At 36.3% G+C, this 21,568-nt stretch overlaps 1 protein-coding gene across 1 annotated transcript; it reads right to left on the bottom strand.

Moving 5' to 3' along the window:
• Nucleotides 1-6,102: 6,102 nt before the first annotated feature.
• LOC149614028 (uncharacterized) lies at nucleotides 6,103-19,018 on the bottom strand. The gene is made up of 7 exons (XM_089857993.1): nucleotides 18,759-19,018; nucleotides 18,136-18,243; nucleotides 12,922-17,471; nucleotides 12,667-12,846; nucleotides 12,104-12,574; nucleotides 7,581-7,700; nucleotides 6,103-6,206 (listed from the first exon to the last, which is right to left on the bottom strand). The coding sequence occupies exons 1-7, from the start codon at nucleotides 19,016-19,018 to the stop codon at nucleotides 6,103-6,105; spliced, it is 5,793 nt and encodes a 1,930-aa protein (XP_089714119.1).
• Nucleotides 19,019-21,568: the final 2,550 nt, after the last annotated feature.

Genomic DNA, 21,568 nt, shown 5'->3' with positions numbered 1-21,568 from the left:
ACTAGCTAGACACGTTATATCTACTTCAAACTATGGACTGATATATACTACAAATATTAGTTATGAGCTCAACATTTATTGCGATTGTGATTATATCCTACATTTTGCTTCTCTTCTGGGGCCCAGTAATGGCCTCTTAATGTAAAATATTTGAGCCCTTGCACTAGACCACTAACCTTGAGAAGGAAAATTATTGAAACTTATTGTTTCTGCAGAAAAAAGGATGTGAAAAATTTCTCGTTAAAATAAATGATAACTTCATGTCTTAAAACAAGCGCACACCTACCGTCCTCGGAGCGACCGCACGTATCGCACGCATCGGATTTTATTATTATTACCACTGTTTCAAATGAGAACGCGCTCATCTGTTCGCATCGTACGAATCGAAGGTCGGCAATTCCGACGAGGATTCCCGATAGGGGCATACTTTCCGTATAGTCCGTACGGAGCTAACACAGAAATCGCTCCGCGAATGCTCATATTATATATGTAGATGAGACATAAAATGGTGCTCTTTTATTAAGATTAGGCACATTTGATAATTTTAAGACATTCCAAGAAAACTCTAAAATAATTCTTTTTAATACGGGAAAAATCAGAAAAAGAACGCTTACTTTTCTAAACCAAAAAAAAATTAATAAAAAAACACAACTTGAAATTATGTTAAGCCTAGTTTGAAATTTCGCACTTTTTGAAAATTCCCGAGCATTCCGTTGCGCATGCTCAATTGCTCATACGCGCGTTGGAATTTCGGAAATCCGAATGCTTCGAATTTATTGTACGCAGTTGAAGAAAGTTATCCGATGCTTATGATCCGTGCGGTCCGCCCGATGATGTTAGGTGTGCGCTTGCCATAAGGGATCGTCCATAAACTACATCGCACTCAAGGGGGAGGGGTTTCTAAATTTGTGACGGCCCATGACAAAAGTCGCGTTCACACTTACATGGGAAACCGGTTTGAAGCGATTCAAAACGCTTGCAAAGTTAAGCGTGAACAAAACTAATACTATAGAAGCTGATTACAAACGCGGTTACTTGAAGCTCCTTTGGAAGCTAGTTTGTAGTTTTCAGCAGGGATATTTCACCTGGGATGAGACTAGTATTAAGTGCAGATAGTATTAAAGCAGACAGGAGCAACGAAAAGATAAGGAGACAGCACTAACAGATGCGTCTTTAGGTGTGAACCGAGGCTGTTGAAATCGCTTCGAAGTAGCAGTAAAAACTATTTGGGCAAACGAGTTGTCAACCGACTCCCGTGCAAGTGTGAACATAGCTATCGGGGAAGGGACGAGTTTTTCGATGCGTGACGTCACATTTAACATAAATTTTGTTACGAAGTCAGTAAGAGTTTAATTCTACCTGGAAACGACCACTACAATAATTTAGCAAAATGTTCATTCCATCATCGCTCAAGTAGTGGCAAATTTAAGCAATGAACTCCTATACTTACGCGTACGTGTAGCCAATTTAAAAGAAACAGACCAGTTTACAGCAGAACTTAGGTACGCGTAAGGATTGCTAAATAGAGAGTACTCGTAGTTTCAGCTTAAACTTTCTTTCGTCACTGTTTATCTGCCATCAGCATAAAGCATGGTTTTCACTTGACCTAATTCACGACTTTTCGTCAGACGTCAAAAGACAACCGAAAAAAGTAGTTACGCTAGACTGAAATTACGTTATGTATTTTTCGGCCGCGGTCAAAGTTAACGCTCCGCGCGAGCCAATCAGCAAGAAGCTTGTGTCGTGACGTCATTTTCGACCACGCGTGTTCGGAAGAGGACGTCCACGGTCCGCCATGTTTATATTTATTTAGTTCCTGATCGAGCCAGTTACTTGTACAAATCTCTGAGAATGTCGACGTTCAACGCTGAAAGTTTTATTGAATAGGTTCGGAACCATCCATATCTTTACGATATGGGACACAAATATCACAAGGACCAAAAAAGAAAATAGATGGGCTGCAATTGGTGCAATGTTCAATTCATCTGTTAAGCCTTGGTTTCATTATTTGGGAACTACGCTAAGTGAAAACGCCATAACGCTGGGCGACAAAGTAAAAAACTAATCTAACGTTTGACGTCCAGCTGCAAAGTAGGTTTTTTCGGTCTAGTGAAAACCATGCTTAAGGGAGGATGACTCTTATATCCCTGCCGATTGAAATAGTTTTGTTTCTTTCGCTTATTTTGGAAATCTGAGTCCCAAGCTCATTTATACTTAGGTTTTCATGTAACAATGTGCCCCTTTAACGAAGCTTTTTGGAAAATAATTTGAAGCTTATAGTAAAGCACATCCAGATTTAGACTTCTGAAGCTCAATCATAGGCTAAATGGAAGAGACCTTTTGTATTTCAAGCTGACCGAAATATTTGAGTGGAACGCCAAATCACTAAAGAAAAAAGGTTCTCTTTTCAAATTAATCAGATTAGATTTTTTAATTAAGACGACTCATAGTGCGTTAGAGGGTAGGTTAAAATGTGACGTGTTTTATAGAGGAGGAGTCTCAGAAAACGTCTCTAAGCGTGATCTCGGAGGACACGAGGGTCTGAAAATGCTTTTCTTTCAGTGACGTAGTTTATGAACGGTTAAAAAAATTCAGGCCCTAAAAATTTCGTCGTCATTGTACTTGCCGGTTTTAAGTTAAGATAATAAACACACACAACAATTTAAACATTGAGTACTTATTTTTTCTTAACTATAATTAAGGGGGCCCATAATTGTGGAAAACATTTAGCCAACACCAAAGAATATCCTGGCACCGCCACTGCTGATTGGGCTTGTGATCGGGACACTAGAAAATCTAATTGGGGGTTATGTGGCTTTCATCAGGTCAGCCACTGTCACCTGGAGGTCAATGAAACAGAAATAGGTTTTTTTGTCAACTATGGAAGCCAAGTATGTTGAAAGCAGTTAAAAACTATTGTGGTTAAATCCTTTCTTGAAAAAATTGAATTATTTAATGTAAAACTAGAAAAACCAAACTTGTACTTTGATAATCGATCGTCACTAAGTTTCATTCACAATTCACTGGAAAATCAAAAATCTAAACATATTATTTCGAGGGAGAAGTTATAGCTGCTGGTATTTTTAATGCAAAATTTGTTAAGATAATAATCCCGATGTTTTCAAGAAGATTTTACCAATAGTACGTTTATGAATGGTTTTAAATTGTTAAAGTTACGTGCCTAAAGTTCGTCAAAGAGGGGACTTCGACACAGCCTTTACATCTGGTTGGTTACGTTTTGGTTTTGATACTCTGTCTCCACTTCGAGTCCCGGTTCCGACGGGGTAAGATTGTCAATTGCGTTCCATCTTTTTCAATGGGCGTAGTAGTGAATAGCCAAGTTTCTTTTTTAATGAAGCTTAAAGTTTATAGCTCAATATATAATAAAGTATTTTTTTAATAAGTTCGATTTAAAATTCCGACCGGTTATTGATTCGGATTCACTAACACCGTTTCTACCACCAATCTCACCTGGCTTATACGGAAATCTTAATTTACGTGACTTGTTTTTCTTCAACATTGGGCATTTTGAATTACAAGTTACAACACATCAATTTCGTGAAGCTACCCAAACCCATTTGATCGTCCTCGTAAGTTACTCCATCCTCCGGAGAGCCTAGTATTTTAAGTGATCTATGGAGTGTTTCATTCCCATTAATGATTTTATTAAACTAGCTTTAAACTACAATCGAATTAATACCCAGACCTATCATACACTTTTAATTAAAACCTCTAAATAATGTTAATTTTTTGTGGTTTTTTCCAAGGAGAAAGTAACAACTGAATATTCCCGGCTTTCGAAACGAATGAGAGAGAGCGGAATTTACTTCGACTTCTACAATGAAATTGATAACCATTTCGTCAGTGGGCGTGGAGCACTATTTGTCGGTGACGAGTCCATTTCTGAAACTCTATGGAGAAACAGATATAAATTAGAAAAATTGAACCGAATAACACATATTGGGAAAAAGGCTTATGCAGAAACATATGAATATTTTTATTTCAACAAACGCCTTCCTGACAAAGTTCTCAAACGAGTGGATTTTCTGTAAGTGAAATGAAATGCACACTTTAATTTATAATAATTCGATGGCCACCAAGTTATAGTGTAATCGAAAAAAGAAGTATAGTAAAATTGTTTTTGTCATGTTTAAAACATAGTTTTTACGTCACTTAGCATAAATTTAAACTAAGGAAGAACCCAAAAACTAAAACCATGAAACTTGCATGTGTGTCTGAAAATCATTTCCATGCTATTTTAGAATTTTAAGATTTGTTGAGTCAAGACTAAACGAACCAAGAGAAAGACGTCATGCTTGGCGTATTTGGAAAATGCTTCAAGAAAAGTCTGAGCTTCAAGAATTTGGACCCCTGTCTGTTGGATTTCTAACTGAAGGTTTTATGATCATTCTTTTGGGACTCTCTTTGTCATCAGTCGTGCTGGTTTGCGAAATAATCATCAACTTTACTTGGTTGTCTAAGCCCAAGAAGTCACGTAAATGCCTTTTCGAACGTCGATAAAGTATGCGGTCCTGTTTCATACTGAAAACACTAATCTGATCAATGTCATTGTATGATTATTGGAGCATTGCATTTCATGCATGTGATCTCGATCATATGTGGCATCATGAATTGGTCCAAATCTTTTAGGAAAAATAACTTTCTAACCTAGCATTTTTTCCTTGAACTTTGAACATTGTCTCTCAAAAAACTTCAAATTAATACATTATTTACATAAACAATGATGAATATAGTTCAGTTATATTTCATTTAGTGAATATAACATGTATACTTAACCTTCATGTGCTCTTTGGAAATAATTGATAATTTTTTGTAAAACATTTTGGGCAAATCTTATTTAGATGATGAAAACGAAGATAAGTGATTTTCAGGGAAATTATGTTAAATAATTTTCTCCTTAAATCTGAAAATATGATTATCTATATCTTAGGCCAATTCAATTTTCATTAATTTTATAAGCCCCGCTTATTTTACAAAGTTGTTAGACTATCTAAATCTAATTTTTTACCTGCTTTCCTCATTTTTTTAGTTCTTTCATAAAACATTGTCAAAATTTATGCTTGAAGTAGAATATACCCTGTTTCAAAATATGAACATATTTATAACTATAAATAGCAATTACACTGCATTATAATCAACGATCCTTTGTATAAGGTGCAAGTGATAGAAAAGGCAAAACGTGTTTTCTGCTCTTATCTCCAAAATTATTGCAATGGGCTTTACAGATATTTGAGGTGTTTAAACATGAAAGAGCATTCACTTTTACCAATCATTTAATATTAGGTAATTTTAAGTTTCTGGAATCAAATAATATCACTACATAATTTGGAAAATTTAAGGTAACGTATTTGCCTGACAATTGCGTTAAAAAAAATTTAACTACCACCTTGAAAACTTTACGAAACCTGAATTTTCAATAAAAACACCAGCACAATTGCACAGCTTCAAGGCCTTTGGACTTGTCGTTCAAAACGTTTTTATTATGTCACACCGAGTTAATATTTCCACTTTTTTAGAGTAAAGTGTGGAGATTTGCATCTTTAAATATTGAGGTATTCTTATTTAACAACCCCAAGAAATTTGTGAATATCTCCTCTACATATGCTATAACCCGGCATTCCGAAGTTAAACTATATTATCAACTCTTTTAAACAATGTAACTTAATTTTTAACCGATATTTTTATATTCTCAATAGAGCCAACGGTAATAGACAGTAAAGAGCGTTGTCATTTAGTTGTGGCAGAGAAGTCTAACCACACACCTCTAAATAAGCCCGAGAGGCTTGGAGTAGATATCCCTTCATAGATGTTTTGATTAAACGATTTTTATTAAAGAGGATTTTTCTGTGATCTGACCCGTTTTAAGGATTTTCAAGTTTAACTTTGTAACGATCATCCTAAATTCCAGATAGCGTGGATGCCTAATGTTTATGAGTTAAAATATAAATATAAAGGGTTATGGTATTTATTTTTCACCCACGGGCTAGCACATGGATAATATTTTAATATCTAAAGTTATTATGGTACATCGCTCTAAAAATACTTTTCAGAAATAGTATAACAATCGAATTGAACGCTCATTCACTCCAAACTCGCGCTGACATAATAACCTGGTAAACAGTATCCAGCGTTGAAATAACTTGGTCTGCGCATGTGTAATTTTGATAACACTTTACGCGTGAAATCTGTAAAATAGTGTAAGAAAATTATTTTATGAATCTCGTTGCTCTAGGTAGAGTTAAAATTAACTATCTGAGTTTCGAAAGTTTGCTTATTGCTTGTTAATGAAGTAGAATATCTTCAAGCGTAGAAATTAAAAATAAAATGCTACAATTTATATTAATAGCTTTAAATTGCAATTGTAACAGATTAGGAAGAAAGTTTTAAAACTCATAACAATTCTAATTTATAAAACATTGGCTTAGACACTCGAAATTAGTGAAACTGATAAACACTTGTAAATATAACGGACATTTTAGGCTAGTGTACACAGTATTGAACGAGTTATTATCATATATAATTTGTCGTAATCAAAATATGATAAAGATTAAATGATATTGGCAAGTATTCAATTGTAAAAATAAACAGCATTACAATTTTTAAATCACATTTAACAACCAAAATGTATAAAAGTATAAGTGTTTATTGTGCAAATCAACGGTACAAGAGTATTGACATGGAAGGATTTACATTCCTTATAATAATAATATATCCACATGCAATTTATTTCCAGATTGTTCCTTATGGAGGATTAAGGATTTTAGAAAATTAATATTCCACCTTTATACTAAATATATGTAAAATTATTTTTAACTCTCGACACCTGTTGCTGACAAGGTTAACTAAATTGAATGATCATCAGCAATTGAAATACTGTAAAGTTGATGTAAGTCTCAAAATATAGGCAAATAAATGAGAATCACGTTTCAAAAGTGTATTTTGATCTAAACTTTGAAAATTAAAAAAGAGCTTGTTTTAGCGGTAAGAGTTGCAACTTACTTTAGTGCTGGTTATACGGTACAATTTAGCACTTAATAGAGAAGAACAATTGAACCTATAGACCGTAGGAAGTTACAGTTACTATACAGCTTTTCTTGACCGTAAGAATTGACAAATACTAAATCACGTCCTTTAACTGTAAGAAATGATACTTTTTAGCTAGTTTTATCAGTAGTAATTGGTTTTAAAGATCGTTTTTAAGTCCAAGCACTTATTAATGATACTGTTTTGACTGTAAGAGTTTACTTTACTTTACGAGATACTATGACTATAAGAGATGACACTTGCTTCTTTTGACGATGAATTATGAATAATTAAGAAACATGTTTTAGATTTGTTAAAAATAAGGCCTCGTGAGGCTAACATTTTCTTTAGAGTTATTACGTCAAACTCTAATTCAATGATCAGTTTCGAAGCGTCATCTCATACAGAGAGAAGGGCATCGTCATCCGCATATTCAAAAGATTTTAAAAATTTTAAGCATTTATGATTATGTCTCGTATGTATAATGAATAATAGTACACCTGTAGGTGCAGTCATTGATTGAGATTTTGTCATACCAATTATTACGGATTGTTTTCTTTGACTAAGATTAGACGTGAACCATTTAAGAGTGTCTGTATCTGCCCCGCAAGATCTAAGTTCATTAAGCAATATTTCGTGATTTACGCAATCAAAGGCTTTGGATAAGTCAACAAAGACAATTCCATCATACCACTCTTTTTCTATACTTTGTATTATGGTCTCAAAAAGGTTTAAGACTCACGTGGTCGTCTAGTGTCCTGGTACGAAGCCAGCCTGCATTTCATGTAATAAATTATTATTCATAACATGTGCCAGTAATTGGTCGTATACGCTATTTTCAAGGGTCTTTGAAAGACTTGGCAGAACTGAAACGCCCCTATAGTTATTAGGTTCCGTTTGGTCACCTTAAGGGACTACTTTGGCATCTTTCCATTGATTTGGAAATGTGTGACTGTTTATGGATAAGTTAATTAACTTAGTTAAGTATGGAGTAATTACTATAGCTAGACCTCTTATCATGTCACTCGACAATCCGTCTGTCCCTGTTGCTTTTGAAGACTTTAGATTCTTCAAATAAGTAAATATCATACTTTCTGATACTTCTACTAGTTTTAAGTTGCATAAATCATTCATTTCGACTACTAACTGTGGATTACTTATACATGGATTTTTCGTGAAATGCCTGTTTAAGCTATTTGCTATCTCAAATTGAGATGTATATTCTATTCCATTATTACGTATCATGAAAATAGATTTAGGTTTGGATTTCAAGAAGGGCTTTACCACATTCCATAAGTTAGCCCCACCCTATAATTTATTATGAAAATAATCTTTTTTACTTTTTTGAACCAAGTTACTCGTCAAATTACGTAATTTCTTATATTTATCTATAAAGATTGGTTGTTTGAAAGATTTCTTTTAGGCCATATCCCTAAAGTGCATAACATGTTTTATCTCATTAGAAAGCCAAGGTGGGCTATTTATAAATTTTCGTTTGATAATCCAGGGGCGTACTTGTCAAGTGTGCTTTTTATACTATTTTGTAAATAAGAAACACCATTATCTATGTTTTCTAATCCTATGTGCTCAAGGTTGCTAATTAATATTTCCTCGAAGCTTGACTGTCATAGTTATGAATTGCCTACTTCTTGAACAAGAAATTTAGGGCCCCCAATTCACGTGAGGCCCTTAGCTATAGCCCACATAGCCCATGCCTTAATAATGCACTGCCAAGCTAAACGGGCTGAGGCGCTAACTACGTTGGCCAATGCTTCAGTTAGGCAGGCTGTTACCTTTGAAGTTATTGCGCAGGCCTTGAGGGACAGAGTCTGAGCATTGGCGAAGAAATAAACAGCCCTTTTAAGGACTATGGGCAATAATAAAGACCTTGATTTTACAATTTTTAAAATGATGAACCATGCAGACAATAATGGTTAAGGCCTCAAGCTTAAAAGGGTATATTTTAGGTGTAGTAGTGGACGAGAATTTAAAGTGGAATCACCACATAAACAACATTATCCAGAAACTAAGGATGTACATTCCTAAATTCTACTTACTACGAAACTTCTCATCATAACATTGGTTACAAATAGTGTATTACGCATAAGTGCAAACTATTATAGCATATGGAATTATTGGATGGGGTGGAACATGTTGCGTCTGGAAATTATGCAAAGAAAATTTTTAAGAGCTTGCTTGAAAAGTACAATGACTCCCAAGTCTTTACTGTCAGACAACTTTACTCTAAAACTATCTTAGTATACACCTTAAACATATGCGACCAAATACTGCCATATAATTTGGTCTATAATGTGATATATCTTAAGAGGCAACTTCATAGAGAAACAAGTTGGGAAAACCAAAATATTACCTCTCCGTGTCGAGAAGATTATATAAACTTAAGTATCCAATGTAAACGTCGACCTTTTCGACCTCATCCTTTCCCGCGCTATGCGCTTCCGCATTTCATCCTTACTCTCAACATTATCTTCCTCCATTTTACATACAAAAATTCAAATACTCACAAAAAGAAGCGGAAAAAACCTGCTGGCTGTTTACAACCATTTAATTTGACTTAATATCCGACTTCGAAACACAAATATTTACTGGTAGGTAAATTGACAACCTACAAGCAAAGAAAAATTCTCAAGAATGGCTCCCGCAATTTTAAAAGGTCTATTTTTAACTAGGTGGGCGAATCTGATTAGATTTAAAATATATATTTTTGAAATTTTTGGTCTGACTGTTATCTACACCTAGATGGTTTTCAGTGAAACAAACAAGGAGCATAAACACAATAGTGGAAGCTTCAGTCTTATTTAAAACATGTAAAACATCTATCATCTCTGCAAATAGCTTACACATGTCTTTTTTACCAATGCCTAACCGTTTGGATTTTTCTAAAGCAATCTCAGCACCCAAAAATATTTTTTGATACAAAATAAATGTTATATATTCTTATTAAGAATAAAACAAAAGGATGAAAAAGGTCTGTCCTCTCGTAATTTTTTAAGCTTTTATCATGATTACCCTATACAACAGTAACAAGGAGTATAAACCCTTTAGTGGAAGCAGTATTTTTTTTCCGAAACAATCTCGCTTATGTTTATCCTCTCTAGACTTCGCCAAAAACGTATTACTCCTACGTAAAATATTAATAGACAGGCAACGATTCATAACATTAAAGAAGGAGCTCATGTGGGATGGACGAAGATAAAACATGGTGGTGTGAGAACTCAAGTATAGAGTAGCCAACGGAGAAAAATACAATTTTCCAAATTTCTGTGAACCGTCAATGCGGTCCGGAAATTGGGAACACGTTTGCTCCGATACGCAAACTGAGAACGCGGTCACGTGGGTGTAACAACGGACAGACAGATACACAGACACGGCCGTTACAGAACCTCTCCTGGACTACGTCACACGGAGAGGTAAAAAGTGTCTAAGAGTTTGAGACAAAATCTCGCTATGTATTTAGGAGCAAAATTATATCAGTGTCTTGATTGTAACATTAAAGAATGTTCTGTACTTTATTTAAAATGAAAACTATAGAACCAAGTTATTATCTATTGGTATAACTAATTTTTATAATATCATATATTTCTGATATGCTTCTTGCTCACATAACCTAATCCGGTTTCTTGTAATTTGAAATTTTGTAACTATTCTTGTAATTTGAAATTTTGTAACTATTCTTGTAATTTGAAATTTTGTAACTATTCTTGTAATTTGAAATTTTGTAACTATTCTTGTAATTTGAAATTTTGTAACTATTCTTGTAATTTGAAATTTTGTAATTATTCTTGTAATTTGAAATTTTGTAACTATTCTTGTAATTTGAAATTTTGTAACTAAACAGAAATAATTTATAACTATTATAACAATTATATGTAATATTGTATACGCTCGAATATCCATGCTCGAATTGCCCATGTGGCAATTGTGAATGTATATAAGTGTCTGAAATATATAAATTATGAATTCAAAAAATAACTTGGAAGTTCCGATTTAATCTCAAACGGGTATATTGCCTTCTCGTAGCAAGAGTTGTAAACTTGCTTTGCAATGCCGAAATATACACGTTTCTTAAAGTAAGTTAATAAGTTATAAATTTCATGAAAATCTAATAAACGTTTCATAAACTATCTTATTTTATAATCACATCTATTAAAATAAACTTTTTAAGTTTATGTGTTATGATTTAAATGTAAAATCCTTAATTTTAAAAGTGAAATGCACGTAAACAGTTAAAAAATTTATTATTACAAAACCTTTCTATTAAAATAAATGCGTTAAATGTTAAAACATTAATTATTAATTTATTTTTTAAATTTTATTAAGTAATCAAACCATTGTCTTAATTGGAAAAATATAAAAATCTTCAAACAAAAATTAAATTTATTACACGATAAAAAAAACAATACATAACCCACGAAAATTAAAATGTAAAAAATCAACGTTGTTTTAGTTAAGTAAAAAATCTAAGCATTTTTAAAAGAAATATATAAAAGAAACGTGTATATTTCGGCCTTGCAGAGCAAGTTCACGACACTTGCCACGAGAAGGCAATAGACTCCCTGTGGTAATTTCTCGATTGAGCGCGATTTGGAATCCCAAATATCGAAGGCGAGTTCAGTGGAATATTTTAATTTAAAAACGACTTAATTTATTTTCCTTGCATTAATATACATGGTCATAATTACTACAGCTTAATTTGATTAAAACAATTTTTGAACTGATTACACGAAGCCTCCTCACATTACTAACTTTTTTCCAAGCGGGTTTCTTCCCTTTTTATAACAATTTATCACTGGTTTTTTATGTAATTTAATCTCGGGTTCTAAAACTATATTTTTTATACAAGCTTTTAACTCTCATTTTTTATGCTAATCTATTTTTGATCTATTTTTTACTCTAATTAAATTAAAGTTACGTCAAATTGCCCGCCGAAATGAGTTTTCCTACTCATTTAACTAGAATTACAAAAATCTAACCTTAACTGCACTATTTTAACATTCCAACGGATACAACAATTGTATCGGTCTTTTAAGTATCATACCATTTCCCAATTTCAAACTACATGATCTGACTTTCTGATCCCTGCCTATAAAGACTTCTGATATCTTGCCTAATTTCCAAACAGTTCTAGGAGTTTTATTCTCGTTAATTAAAACTACGTCCCCGACCTTCAGATGAGTCACCGTTCTGGGTTGTTTCTGGCAGTGTATAGTCCTTAGTTGAAGGAGGTAGTCGGTCTTCCATCGGTTCCAAATGTGATCAAGTAATTTTTGCCGATATTGAAACCTCCTGTTCAATTCTTGTCTGTCTGCGGTTAGTCTATCCGTCGATCTGAAGTTTCTTGATGGAATGGCTGTTGGTCTTCGTCCGGAGAGGAAATGACTTGGAGAAAGAGGAACTGGTTCGTCGACGCTGTTGTAGGTGAAGGTTAAAGGTCTACTGTTGAGGATCGCTTCGGACTCGATAAGGACAGTCTCCAGCTCTTCATAGGACAGAGAAGCTTTCCCAATTACTTTCCGTAGAATTTTCTTGGTTGATTGAATAAGTCTCTCCAATAACCCCCCCACCAGGCGGCATGTTCCACTATGTATTTCCAGGAAATACCTTTCGAGGAAAAGAAATTAGCTACTTCGGGTTGTTTAAGATTGTTAAAAATGTCTTTGAGGTCTTGTTCAGCGCGCTTAAAAGTTCGAGCATTGTCCGAATAAATTACTTCTGGGACGCCGCGTCTCGAGATAAATCTCCTGAATGCCATAAGGAATTTTTCCGTGGACAGGTCGGTTACTAATTCAAGATGTATCGCACGCGTGTTCGCGCAAGTCATGAGCGCAATATAACATTTAACCGTTGACTTTTTACCGTTCCGTACATACAATGGACCTCCGAAATCTATACCGGTAATGGTAAACGGTTGCCCGAAGTTCAAGCGATCTGACGGTAATGGCGCGATAGTTTGTTGAGCCGCTTTTACTCTAAACCGTTTACATTTCCCGCAATTTCCGATAATGGTTTTTACTGTCTGGCGCGCGCGCGTAATCCAAAACTCTTCTCTAATAGAAGCTAATGTTTCATTAAGACCGGAATGTCCCATGTTATGACCGTGGTGATGCGCGACTACAAGTTCCGCTAAACGACTTTTACCGGAAATTATCCATGGATGTTTCTCGCGATACGTGAATTCGCTGTTTTCTAACCGTCCTTTAACGAAAAGTAATCCGTTTTCGTCAAGTTGAGGGTCAAGATTTTCTATCTGCGAGTTTTTTGGGACATCCCTCTGGTTTCGTAGACTCTGAAGTTCGTCTGGATAAGAGTGTTCTTGTGACTCTCTTATTAGGAGGATCTTTCCCAGATGGATTTCTTCCGCTGATAGTGGTCCTTGTTTTTTACGCTCTGGTTGTTGACAGTTGTGTAGGAATCTCAATATCCAGGATACGATGCGGTTTGCTTTCAGGTACTGGCTGAAACGACTTAGATCGATTACTGGCGGTTTTCCGGTTGTTACGAAGTTAGTTAAGGTGATTTCTCCCTTTCCATTCCTTTTCTCTAGTTGTAGTTCTTCTGTTGTAGGTGGATCAAATCTCGATTTTGGCCAAAGTGATTCTTCTAGTTTGAGCCAAGAAGGCCCTTCCCACCATGTTTGGTTCTGCAGTAAGTCTTCAGCATGTCTTCCTCTGGTTGGCATATCTGCCGGATTATGCGTTCCTTTTACGTAGTCCCAAGACATAGGTTCAGAAAGAGTTTGTATTTCAGAAACCCGGTTGGACACGAACGGTTTCCATTGTCTAGACGTGCTTTTTATCCAATGTAGTGATATCATGGAATCCGACCAGAGTTTGGATTCATGTATTTGAATTCTGAGCGTCTTCTTCAAATATCCAGCTAGTCTTGCTCCCAGTAAAGCACCCATCAATTCCAGCCTTGGTAAACTCAATTTCTTTAAAGGTGCGACTCTTGATTTTGAGGCTACGAAAGTTACGCCGATTTCTCCAGTTTGGGTTACGAAACGAATGTACGCAACTGCTGCATACGCCCCTTCACTGGCGTCCGTAAATGTGTGTAGCGTAACATATTTAAGATCTTCAGACGTCAGTCCATGGAAGTAATGTCTTGGAATGGCGAGTGTATTTAGACCTTCTGTTTCTTGGCACCACGTTTCAAATTTCTTCGCTATTTCGGGTCTTAGTTGTTCGTCCCATTTAATACCAGCTTCCCAGAGTTCTTGGAATAGGATTTTGACTCTTATGACGAAAGGTGATAAGAACCCTACTGGGTCAAATACACTCGACACGGTCTTCAGTACGTGACGTTTTGTTATTTCCTTCCCCACGCTTATGTTCTTAATTTGCTGAACGTTGAGATGTATAGTATCTTGACTCGTCTTCCATCCCAATCCAAGTACTTTTTGAATTTCGTCTGGGTTTCTTTCTTCAACTACAGGTGTCTTGTTTGGACTTTCTTTAGCTCGTTTCCTCCATTCGTCCTCAAGTTCCGTAGAATTCGACATCCATTTTCTGAGGTTCATTCCTGCTGAGTTCATGATGGTCTTTGCAGCAATGGATAGTTTCAACGCTTTCTCAACTGTTGAATCCCCCGAAGGAAAATCATCGACGAATAGTTGGTCTATTAACGTCTTGCAAATGTCAGGCATTTCCTCTTCGTATTGGCGTAAGTGATGTCGGATAGTTGCGGTGAGCAAGAATGGGCTTGAGGTTATACCAAACGGTACTCGTGCAATCCTCAATATTTTGAGTTCTTGTCCCAGATCTTCGTTAGGCCATAGAAATCGTAATACGTCTCTATCCTCGGGAGCGATCCATATTTGTAAAAACGCTTTCTCAATATCTGAGACGAAGGCTATCGGGTTAGATCTGAATCGTAATATGACATCAAGCAAGTCCGGATTCAAATTTGGTCCTGTGGCAAGGCATTCGTTTAGGGAAGATGAGTTGCGTTCCGAGGACGATCCATCATGAACCACGCGTAGTTTAGTGGTTTTCCTTTCACTTCCCGTAACTGGCTGATGAGGTAAGTAGAATTTCAAATTGTCAATCTTCTCCGAAGTGTGCACTTCTTCAATTATTCCTTCACTTAGTTGGTAAAATATGACTTCCTTATATTGGTTGTAGAGGCTCTTGTCAACTTGAAATTTCTTCACCAATTGAAGTGTGCGACGTTCAGCGTTATAGTAGTTGCTTTTTAGTTCATCTTTGTTCTCTTTCCATGGTAGTCGGACTTGATAACGCTCTCCAACCTTGCTTATAGTGTCTTCAAAGTACTTCATAGTTTCGTCGTCCGTTACGGGTTTTTGTGGTTCTTCCCTGATTCCCATAGTATCCAAATCCCAAAATGTTGTCAGTTGCGCGGATATTTCCTTCTCTTCTAGGCTGGTGGTGACTGCTTTCAGGGTGATTACGTTATTGACGATGGCTAAGAGCGACGCATTTTCAGTCGGGCCTTGTACTGTCCATCCAAACAGAGTTTCTGTTGAAACTAATTCGGGCGTTATTCGGTGCGTCTCTCCGGAAGTCAATCTCCATACGACGTCAGATGCTAGTAAGATCTCTATTTCTTCCGTTTCCATGGAATCGTCGGCGATCTGTAGTCCATGACTGGTTAAATATTCCACTAGGTCGTTTTCAAGTACTGAGATAGGTGCGCTACTGATATGGGGTATTTCCAGAGCTTGTATGGTGATTTTCTTGTTTGGATGGCGAGTGTTTTGTAGCTGAAGTTCCACGATTCTTCTAGTGCTAATTACTGGTGCTTGACTTGCAAAGGCGTAAACCCGAACCTTTTCTTCTCCAACTATTTTAAGTTCCAGACTTCTGGACAGTGTCTCCTTCACGAACGTTCTCTGAGCTCCTCCGTCAATAAGGCATCTTACATATCTTGAATTTTCCAGATTCCTTCCACCAAATAGACGAGCTCTTACAGTCTGCAAGTGAACGGTTTTTGCATGACCTTCTATCGGATATGCGATGTGGGTTGATACCGAAGTCTCTTCTCGTTTATCACCTTCTTGTCCATTTTCACTTGTCTTGGTACTTTCTGGTTTCTTGTAATCATTATTCTTCTTCCATTTTTCGGATTCGCAGATGGTGAAATGGTGTTTCCTTTGGCAAAAACGGCATCTTATTCTTGATCGACAATTCTTTGCTAGGTGGTTTAACTTCAAGCAGACGTAGCAACGATTTTGATCCTTGATAGTCTCTGATCTCTCCTTTGAACTTAATTCTTGACAGGACGATGTGCTATGCGTTTCATCACCACAGTATATGCACGAAAGCCTTTGTTCTACTCCAGTGGTCAAATTTGCAGCTGTTGGGACTCTGCCTTGATTATGGTGTCCTGGGAATTTTGGTTTAATTCCATTCCGAAGGTTGTTTATCCTGGAGTAACTTGTTTCTTGATTATCAGTGGCACTTCTGGATAGCGTATGCATCATTTCTCGACTCTCAATTTCCAGTCGAAGAAAGTTCATCAATTGTCGACCATCCATGTCCTCGTCGGTGTCTAAGTTCTGGTTTTCTTCTTCTTCTGTGTTTTCTTGATTGTTGAGAGCTTGCCTTCTTGTATACTCTAAAGCGACGTCGTTGGGAATTCTTTCGAAAAGAATGGTCCATAAAAATCCACTAAAGGTTTTAACGTCAATTCCAAGTCCGTTCAAGCTCCGAACTTCTACTTCACAAGCGTCATAGAGAGCCCTCAGGGCGACGAGGTCATTGGAGCGCTTAACTGCTGGTAACTTCATTAGGTTGGCCTTGTGGTTCTGAATTATGAGCTTTACTCTTCCAAATCTTCTTTGCAGTATTCTTATCGCTTCGTCGTAATTACGGTCCGATGTGGATAACCCCGATATTGACTTCTTCGCTAAACCTTCTAAGTACGACTTCAGGTAGGTAAACTTGTCACACTTCGTGATGGTGTTGTTCTCATGTATCGCCACCCGATATTGGTTCCAAAAATTGTGCCACTCACAGAAATCTCCTCCGAATTTGCTTATTTCCAGTTTTGGTAACCGGACTGTGTGTACTCTCGTCGTTACTTCTGATCCTTCCCTTGGCTCTTCACAGACTGTATTGACTGATGCTGCAGTACTTCCATTTCGACGGCGTATGGCGCGTTGTCCCCTTGTCTTGGCAGTAATAATTCTCTCATTATATTCTTCGGCTGCCTCAACTTCGTTGGTAATGTCCGTTTCTTCCTCGAGTCGGCTGATAATATCGTTGTTCAGTTCTCGTATGGCTTCTTCTTTCGATGTCAGTTGGTTTACCAGTTCTTCTAATATGTCAGCATCCGGTGCTTCATCTTTGAGTTCATCATTAATTTTCTGTAGTATCCTCGTAGTTTTTCCCTTAAGTGCCCCACGTCGTCTTCTCGATATATCCACTGGGTCCGTCATAGCGATACTTGGAATTAGGCGCAAATATAATTACCGACTAATTTAAACTATTGTTCTCCACTCCCGGGTTTCGGCACCATAAATTGTGGTAATTTCTCGATTGAGCGCGATTTGGAATCCCAAATATCGAAGGCGAGTTCAGTGGAATATTTTAATTTAAAAACGACTTAATTTATTTTCCTTGCATTAATATACATGGTCATAATTACTACAGCTTAATTTGATTAAAACAATTTTTGAACTGATTACACGAAGCCTCCTCACATTACTAACTTTTTTCCAAGCGGGTTTCTTCCCTTTTTATAACAATTTATCACTGGTTTTTTATGTAATTTAATCTCGGGTTCTAAAACTATATTTTTAATACAAGCTTTTAACTCTCATTTTTTATGCTAATCTATTTTTGATCTATTTTTTACTCTAATTAATTTAAAGTTACGTCACTCCCCACATTTTCACGACATTAGCCTGCATATGGGATTAAATCGGAACTTCAAGTGTCACTAGCCAACAACATAGCGCCAAAATAAAAAGTAATTATGCGTGACGACTCAATTTAATACCCAAAAAAACTCTATATTTTGACAATATATTATTGACCGGTAGCCCTTAAAAGGGCTTTTTTTTAGAGGGTGCATCAATGAAAACGACGAACTACTCTGTCCCTTTACCTTTGCCATTCCGTTTTCCAACTCCCGTTACGAGATGGAACAATGTGATGATATAGGCGGTCATCCTCCACATATGGGGCATCGTCGTCTTCTAGGTCAATGTTTTCCCTAAGGCCATTCGCCATACACATGTTATGTAAAACAACACATGCCATAACGATTTGTGCCCTGAAATCGGGATTTAAATGGAGAGCCCTTGCCTTCAGCAAACGCCGAAAGCGTTGCTTGAGACATCCATTACACCTTTCAATGGTACATCTAGCCTTGACATAAACCGGAATTCTGACGTACCCTCTTCGAACCCTATTATGGGGACCAATAACCAAGGAGTTAATGGATAGCCACTATCTCCCACAAGAAAAAAATATAAAAGCAATTATTAAAATTTGGTTTTGTGAATTTAAACGGACCCAACTGAAAATAGGAAAAAAATATCACACCTCCCCATATAGAATTAAATTGATTAAAAGAATTTTGTCAATAAAATCTGCTTGCAATGAATATATTTGGTTGCTCCCCTTTTATACTTGTAATTTTGTGGAGGGTCAAATTTCAGTAATGTTATAGATAAGCAATATAATTTAGTTATCCCAGAATAATTTAATGACTCATTTAAGAATGACCGTTCCAAAAGCCTTGAAAGATTTGTACTTTGGTAAACAATTGAATCGTGCGTTGATACCGCGAACTTGGCTTTAGTCGCAATAATGTTCAAATTGTAGTCGCAGACTAGTTGAACATTTAAGTAATGATAGAACTTTCGGTTTACGTAAAAGCTCTTCGGAAAATCGGGAGCATTGTTCGGAGGAGATACGATTGCAACGTGGGTGCAATCTATTACTCCGATAGTTCCGGAGATATTGCAGTCTTCTTGGAACCTCATTTTGATGGCATGTTTTTCTGCCTCCTTTATAAGAAATTTTATGTGCGTCGGTAAAAGATGACGGTTTATAGCCCTAGTAACGTCTCTTAGACTTCGGCTTACGCTAGATTGACTTACACCAAGAAAAATGTTTTGCCTGACATCTAACTGGTATGAACCCTACCGTTAAACCTCAGTGCAATCTAAGATTAATAACCCCTGGATATGAAAGGAAATATGCAGACATACTTGAAAAGGGCATCGGCATCTCTAGCGCCCCTATAGTCAAAACTTGGAAAAACGTTACCCCAAACAGAATCAGTAAGCGCGTGCTACTCCATGCTTTTTAAGCCTCGGCTACTTTTTATCCGCGGTTCCCGTTTCTTTTTCTCTTCTCATCCCGGTACCTGGTCCGGAGGTTTTGGTCACTATATTAGGTAGGTTTTCAGCTTTTTATTTATGTAAAAATTAGATTAAACTATAAATTTGATAAATCAAATGACAACTTGCGTAAGAACAGCGTTTGCTAGGCATTTTTTGAAAATATTTAATGTCTTTAACTTAATATCGAAGACACAAAAAAACGTTTATGTTTACTAGGCCTTGCCGGTACAACCGTACAATTCATACTGCGTCGTGTGCATGGGGTGACAAAGTTCTACGTTTTGCCGTCTGAGGGCGCCACATGGCGATACTATTTGAAAACGCCCGGTTTTGCTTGCCTTTCATATCCAGGGGTTATTAATCTGAGGTGCAATAATAATCTTGTAGAACACCGTTAATAATTTGCAAATTATAATCCAATTGTGTGAATCTCGTGAGATTATGATACATTTATTGATGTAGATCATTACCCTTCTATCAATGGTTGCACACCTACTTAAATTCAATAATTTAAATGGAAGCTAAACGAAACAGCAAGATTCTATCTAGCAATTCTTAATAATTTATGCAATTGGTCAAGAATAGGTGGCACTACCCTGCCATCCTGGTTAGAAAAATTATGAGAATTAACGATTAAATATGTATTAATTAATATAATTGCATCTTGCAAAATGATCCCTTAAACGTATGATATATTTAACGTTTTCTTACCTTTAAATCTACTGGTATAGCCGTCGATTTAATACCTTGTAGAGACTCGGTCAACGTTTCGCAAAAGCCTAAAGCCATTTCCCGCGTTAACCTAAAATTTTGCCTAAAACGGAGACCATCTAACTCCCTCCGCTTGACTTAAGTCTCAGAAAACCCTTTGAACTCGTAAAACGCGGCGTGCAATGCGTTTACCATGTTCAAATCGCAAGCGATGAAACTCGAGTTGAAAAAACAAAGCAGCCATACTAAATATAAATATGAACCGCGTCAAGGTGCCAACAAAGAGGTATGGGGGAAAAAACTAGAAAACCCTGGCGAAAGTTCCGCGAATCTAAGATTGATGGAGGGAAGATAGGGGGAAAAACTCCATTCGGCCGTCTCTGTCGGCCGCATAATAAATCGGAGAGATAATCATCGCATGATTAGGATAAGGTTCTTACAGAATACGTTTTATTATCATTCAGCCAAATTGCTTTCCAATTACAAGATTCGAATCGAAATTGCTACAAAGAATAGGGTTCCTTACTTCAAATGTTCTGCAGAATCACATAAAAATTATCCGCTTTGTGGTACCCCCCTCTCGAATAGAAGTAATATATAATTCTGATGAAATCCATAAAAATAATTCTTTATTTTCCTTTACACCCTCCCATAACATACAAAAACAATATACAGAATGATAATCGACAATCTAATATACAAAGCACTGTTTTTTACGCCACGACAATTTTTGTTTGTATTTACGCTTTCTTGGTCACTCGTTGCGTTAATGTCTATTTCCTTTGGGGGGTTTTGCCCAAGATTGCATCTCCGACGATCCCATCGGACTAAATACTAAAACACCTATGAAGTTCATTGCAGCGGCGATGTAAAAGATTGTGTGCCATTGGGCTATAGTTTGCTAAAATCAATAAAGTCGAAAAGGATAATAAATTTACTGCATTTTCGCTGTAAAACACGAGAGTGCGATTGCTGAAACAACTGCTTCCACTAAATTTAGTGATGCACTAAATATTGTAACCGATATCGTAACAAAAGGTTTTGTGGCCACAAAATTGGTCTTAAAAAACTCGAAAATAAGTCTGAAACGTGCAAATCACCTTAGTATCATTTAGTTTCAGAATATCATAATCAGAGATAACAAATTATCCGAACCACTTAAAAACACTCCAATTAGTATAGTATTACTACTTCACGATACTACCTGGAATTGACAAATTTGGATCAGACCAGTTCTTCTTCGAGTTGCGCTTTTAACATATGTCTTAAATGGTATGTCTCATTTAAATCGTAAAATTTTAAATACATCGTTCAACATGAATATTACCAAAAAAATAATTAGCTCCCTTTGAGTTAAAAAGAACCAAATAACAAATATAGATAGGTGTGAGGCTTAAAGCCCAGGACAGATAGGCTAAAAAAGGGTTTGACCTAGAACATTTGAACATAAAGATGGGTACATACACGGGTGATTTT

Source organism: Phalangium opilio, unplaced genomic scaffold (assembly GCF_054372755.1).
Source record: "Phalangium opilio isolate 3A_F unplaced genomic scaffold, DU_Popi_V2 ptg000229l_1, whole genome shotgun sequence".
NCBI classification, from domain to species: Eukaryota; Metazoa; Arthropoda; class Arachnida; order Opiliones; family Phalangiidae; genus Phalangium; species Phalangium opilio.
Note: the sequence above shows the minus strand (reverse complement) of the source record. Positions and strands in the feature narration are given on the sequence as shown.